Raw genomic sequence first — 6090 nt, forward strand, 5'->3', positions numbered from 1 at the left:
AATAATAAATAAATAAAAATAAGTATGTCTTTAAAAACCCTGGAAGTGAATTCCAAGATATTCATTATTAATTCATCTGCTGAAGTGGAAAGTGTAACAATCCTTAGACTAAGGAAAACAAGTCTAGAAATCTTTCTTCCACTAGGGGATACTCTAGTGGTCCGAGTGTCTCCCTCCTCTCCACCCAGGACCTAAAAGGAGTCATTGAAAGATATGCAGAAATTAGATTGTCAGAGGTCATACCCAAACGAAAACCCCAAAAACAGAAGGCAAATAAGGACACTACTTGGAAGAGTGAGAATCAAAAGTCATTTATCAAAGGGTTGTTGAAAAAAAAAAAGCTTTCTTGAGCCAGTTACAGAATGGTCAGTGGGTCAGCTGGAGTCTCTTCCCTGTTAGCTTCAGATTTTCTATTGAAGGCAACAAAGGGAAATTCACAATACTTAGGGAGAACTGCTATGCCCTTTATATTCAGTCCCAGTTGAAGAAACAAATGGAGAAAAGGGAGAGTTCTTCCCACCATCAAAACCCATCTTTATAATTAGGCACCTCTTCTTCCCAGATGTAACTCAAGGAGAGGCTCTTATTTAGTTCTACTTAGTCCACATCAAGAAACACTTCAAGTCTCAGGACATATCCTTCAGTATCTTCCTAAAGACATTTCCCTTGCTTAGTATACAAGCTCTTTGTAAAATCCCCACACCAGGTTCATACCACTCACACTCTCAAGAAAACCAGGACAATCAGGACCAGAAATATAAAAGAAATGCCAGAGTCATTTCCACTTTAAATCCACATAGGAGGAAATGAACTCAATCTGCTAAGAAAAGAGCTTGTGGGTTAAACACCACAGTCAAAGAGCTCAGAAGAGACCAAACATTTGAAGAAACATGTAAGTTATAAGGAATAAGGAGCAGGAAAGTGATAAGGAATAAAGAGCAAAAGGATACAAGCAGCTGGAAGAGAGAGTGGTTGGAGAGAGAAAGAGAGAGAGAGGGAGGGAGAAGAGGGGAGAGGGGAGAGGGGAGAGGGAGAGAGGGAGAGAAGGAGAGAGGGAGAGAGAGAGAGGGGGAGGGAGAGAGAGAGAAAGAAAGAAAGAGAAGGAGGGAGATGGAGGAGGTGGGGCAACCAAGTGGGAAGGAAAGTCACTTAGAAAGCCAGATGCCCAAGTTCTAGGCATAGCTCCTCCCAACAATTTAGCGTGTGATTTTTAATTTATCTAAGCTTCAGTGTCTTTATCTGAAAAATACAATAAAACAGTTTCTTTAACTAGATGCCTGCCATGGTTCTTTAAGATATGGCATCTTTCACAAGCATGACTGATAGACAACTACAAGACATTCAGGAGAAGGTCAAAGGGAACCTTACCAAGCAGAAATACTCTTTTTAGCCCCATCTCTAATGGGTTGGGTGTATACACATTCACACATACATAAGCAAAGTGACCAATAATTTCATTCATAGCAGCAGAGACAAAGATAGAAAAATAAATAAATACTGTCAATATTCACTTCTTGCATGGGGGAAGAAGGGTCCTGAGGAGGTACTCCAAGGTTAGGGAGCACAGTCCTATTAGATAGTAACTTCCACCTAGCTGTTTCTTTCTCAAATAGAGGGCAGTCAGCTCTTTGGAAGAAGCCACTCACCACCAACCCCTACACCCCCCAATGCCCTTACCTATTGCAGAAACCACCATAATGCACAAACTCCAAGGAAAATAAATCCCTAGTTAGCCACTAAGAAGCAAACAAAATCTACTGCACCTGAGATACTTGGAGTGGGCACCTGGGACCATAAACCTCTATGTTCCTGAATGGTTCTTATAAGTCTTGTTTTGAACCCATCATCACCCATAGTCATTGGAATTTACCATCTGGGTGAAGGGGTAACTAACCTAGACAACCTTTTTTTATTTATTTTTTTTAATTTCTGGTTCTTTTATGGTTGGTCCAAGTTTTTAAACCACTTTCATTGTGCTAGTCAGTCAGGAAGTTACCCTCCCCAAGTAGGAGTCCAAGAGGGAAGAAAGGCCACAATACAAGTGCAGGGTTCCAAATCATGCAACTGGACCTGCAATCAGACTCATACCACTCCTTCCCACCACCATGTAGCATCACCCAGCCACATCATCCTCTACATGGACTCTTACTTGCCCTCTCCTAGCAGAGGTAGCTGGGACAACTGGGGAGTGGAGGACATCAACCTCCAGTCAACCTGGGATCCCTGTTTAAAAGATACTAAAAATAAATTAGTAAACATTGCTGTTTACAGAAATAGAAATCATTTCTGTTTCCAAAGGCCTCTCAACCATCCCAGTCCTGTCCATTTCCAAGAATGTTCACCCCTAACACGCTCTTCAAGGTCCGCCCTTGGTGGGTAGATAAAACACCAGAATCCTTTGAGACTGGGAGCTCCTCAGGCACCTGAGAATTCCAGTTTCATGTCTCTGGTTCCAGGGAAGGGAGGATCTTCAGGATTCTGGAGAGTACAAAGGGGTTCGTCCCTTCTCACCAGTTCCTGGGGGCTGTCTTTGAGGCCACCTGCTCTGTTAGGATGAGAAACGTGTTGTAAGAATTCTTGCTATTTCCGGACCCTGGGGTCTGTCAAGCCTGCCTGTACCCACTCTTAGAGCGGAGGAAATCAGTCTGTGCCTTGGGCTAATCATGACTCTGTGAAAAGAGGGCTGGGCAGACAGAAGGCAGCAACAATGACCTTGGGAGAGGAGGACGCAGAGGGTGCTGGAGGGGGGTCCTCTTGGAGGGGATGACTAAAAGCAGTGGCCATCAGACAGGCAGGAGGTGAAGCTGGGAGCCTCGTCAGGGAGGGAGCCTGAGCTGCCCACCAGGTCGGTGGGCGGCGACTCCGCTGGGGGTTGCGGGTCAACGGCCTGGGGTTGTGGGTTGACACGGGGAGTGCGGCGGCGCCCGCGGTACTCGATCATGTCGGGGTGGTAGGCGGGGTGGCGGCGGGCATGCTTGGTCAGGTGGTCGCTCCGGGAGAACTGCTTGGGGCACAGGGGGCAGGAGAAGCGCTTTTCCCCCGTGTGCGTCCTGTAGTGGCGGGCCAGCTCGTCGGAGCGGGTAAACTTCTTGTCGCAGTCGAGCCAGTCGCAGGAGAAAGGGCGCTCCCCCGTGTGGGTGCGCTGGTGGGACTTGAGGTGCGACGACTTGTAATAGGCTTTGTTGCAGCCCATGAAGGGGCAGCGATGGCGCTTGGCGGCGGGCGTCACGGGCCTTCGCCGGGGTGCTGGAGCCGCGGCGGGGGCGGGGCAGGCTCTGGGGGCCCCGCTGAGGGCCTCGCCGGGGTCTGCGGGCTCTCCCGGGTCCGCGGGCGCTCCGGGGACCTCCTGCGCGCCGGCTGCGTGCGCGGGCTCCGAGACATCAGCGGTGCAGGTGGGCGGAGCCGGCTCGGGGCTCTCGGGCTGCTCGGGGCCCCGGGTCGGGTCGGTGCAGTCGGACGAGGCGCGCGGGGCTTCTCCCGCCTTCTCCTCGAAGCCCTCGCGGGCGGCGCCACGCAGATCGGCCAAGATGCTTGCCGCCAGCAGGTGGGGCGCGGCGCCGCCCTCGCCGGGGCTGGGGGCGGGGACCTGGGACACCGCCGCGGCTCCCGGTGGCCCCGGACCGGGCAGAGCGGACTCCGGTGGTGGCGCGCCCGCCTCCGAGCCTGCGGCCCCGCCTGCGCCCTCGGGGTCGGGCGGGCGGCGGTGAACCACGGCGCCCGCGGACATGGACACCAGGCACTCGGCGGCAAAGTAGTCCAGGCACGCCACGGCGGCCGACATGCCGGTCCCGCCGGGCCGCCGGCCGGCGCCGTGGGCCAGAGAGTTCTCGGGAGCGTCCGTCCCGCAGCCTTGGAGCGAGAAGCGGGAAGCCGGTGCGCGCTGCCCGCCTGCCGCCGCCGCCGCTGCCGCCGCCGCCGCCGCCGCCGCAGCAGCAGCCCGCGCGGAGCCCGCCGCCCGCAGCCGCGCGGAGCCCGCCCCGCCTGCCGCGCCCTGACGCACCGGAGCCCGCGGGGGTGGCGGGACCCGCCCCGGGCCGGCGGGACAGCCCCTCTGAATGTGCGGCCGGCCGGCCGGCGGGCGCTAAGGCGCGCTTCCCAGCCTGCGGATTATCTGGTCTCGGCGCTCTCGCCGCTGCTGGTGAGCCAGGTAATCTCCATCCAGAGCAAACTCCCCGCTCGCAACTTCTGGGCAGCCTGCCGGCTTCGTCCGCCACCCCCCCTCCCCGCGCCCGCTGGGCCGCGGCCAGCTGGGTGTCCGGCAGAGTCCGAGAAACTTTTTTTTTTTTATTTTATCATCATGATCATCATCATCATCATCTTCTTTTTTTTTTTCTTAAAGCGGAGGGTGCAGGGGGAAGGAAGAAAAATCCGCGAATACCTGACCTGTCTTCCGATTGCTAATTCCGATTGTGGGTTCCGCGGGCTGGCATGGCATTTCACTTCTGTCCGCCGCTTGCAGATCGCATTTTTTTTAAATACCCCCAAGTCTGCCGCCAATGGGAGGGGGGAAAAAGTTTTCTCATTTAACAGTTCCACTGTCAATCTAGGGTGCGTAGTATAAATAGATGCACTCCGTCGCCGGTAATTAATAGCGTTTTGAAGCAGAAACGCTCCCAACCTTGGGAGGAAAATAAATAAATAAATAAATAAATAGCAAGGAATCTCCTCTCAGGGTGGAAATTGAAACTTAAAAATCCTCCGAGCAACGATTTAACTGTTCCGCGAACGAAAGAAAATGCATGTTTCAACGGCATTAACCTGTCACAGGCATGCAAACAAATTTCCACGCTGAAATATAAATTATAGAGGAGCGGCGAGATAAACACATTAAAATGGACTCCCACAATTTTAATAATAGAAAGTCACGTTCCCAATTAGACAACATCGTTTATTTCTTCCTTTGACAATTTTTTTTTAATGAGGAAATGCAGCAATTGATGGGGGTGTGTTCAGATGGGGTTTTGTGGTTTGTGGAGGTTTTGCTTTTTATGTGAGGAGATGTTTATGTGATTTCCTCTACACCCCCCCATTTCTTCACTGCTTTCATTTTCCCTCTTTTTTTTTTAATGAAAACACATAGAAAAGCAAACAGGATCTTTTCTACAATTAGTCATATCACAGTTTTGGATGCAGACAAGCTTTCTTATCACACTGAGTTATGTACATGTTATTTGTAATTCTCCAGCAGTTTGCTTTTTCTGAAAATGAAAAAAAATACTTATACATCAAGAGCAGCTTGCAGTCATATGAATTTACTTCCTTAGAATAAGCAAATGTGTGATATCTGTCATATGTGTTTGATTTATATTAAAGATTACACATAGAGTTGACTATCACTTTATTTCCCACCTCTGTCCTATTTCTCTTCTCTCTCCTTGTTTCCCTAAGTGATCAATATTATAGAGTGTGTATTCTTGCAGCACTTGTTGTTATAGCTTTATTTCCTAAGTAACTATATGTAAATATATGTCTATGCATATGCATTTTAATAAATGGTTAATTTTAGTGTACACATTTTTGCAGCTCACTTCCCCCATCAGTATAGTTTTGAGAACTATTCATGTTGACATCTACAATATCTATTAATTTCATCAGTGTTATGATTTTATGATTCCATCCTAAAACATAGCAAGTGTAAAGTTCCTTGCCTCAAAACTTTAGACAATTACCTCTCAGCTAATCTGTACATTTCAGGATCCTATGAGAGACAGAATTCCTTACAAGCTGCTACACTTTGATTTTATTTAGATAAAAGATAAGATAAAATAAAGGTATTTTGTTATGTTTACTCTGAGAGACTATCACAGGTGCCTGTCTCATATAATTGGTAAATATTGCACTTTTGCCATATCTGCTTCAGTCTGATTTTTAAAAATTGAACTAGTCAAGTGATAACACTGAAGTCCTTTTGTACTCCTCCCCAAAGCCACTCTCTGCTCTTATCTCTAAAGGCAGACACTATCATGCATTTGGTATGCAACTTTTTTTTATCTAGGTTTTGTGTTTTAACTTCATATAAACCCCCAAACATACAGCCACTTTGATTTCTTAAATAATCAGTGTGATGTTAGAAGGCACATACTCTGTACC

At 49.0% G+C, this 6090-nt stretch overlaps 1 protein-coding gene across 1 annotated transcript; it reads right to left on the reverse strand.

Annotated features, from left to right (window-relative positions):
• Positions 1 to 1224: 1224 nt before the first annotated feature.
• Positions 1225 to 5250, reverse strand: KLF14 (KLF transcription factor 14). The gene has a single exon (XM_060195728.1). It carries the CDS (start codon positions 3779 to 3781, stop codon positions 2768 to 2770), a length of 1014 nt encoding a protein of 337 aa, XP_060051711.1. The 5' UTR covers positions 3782 to 5250; the 3' UTR covers positions 1225 to 2767.
• Between the last annotated feature and the right edge of the window lie 840 nt (positions 5251 to 6090).

The sequence above is a fragment of the Erinaceus europaeus genome, chromosome 8, assembly GCF_950295315.1.
Source record: "Erinaceus europaeus chromosome 8, mEriEur2.1, whole genome shotgun sequence".
In the NCBI taxonomy this organism is placed as follows: domain Eukaryota; kingdom Metazoa; phylum Chordata; class Mammalia; order Eulipotyphla; family Erinaceidae; genus Erinaceus; species Erinaceus europaeus.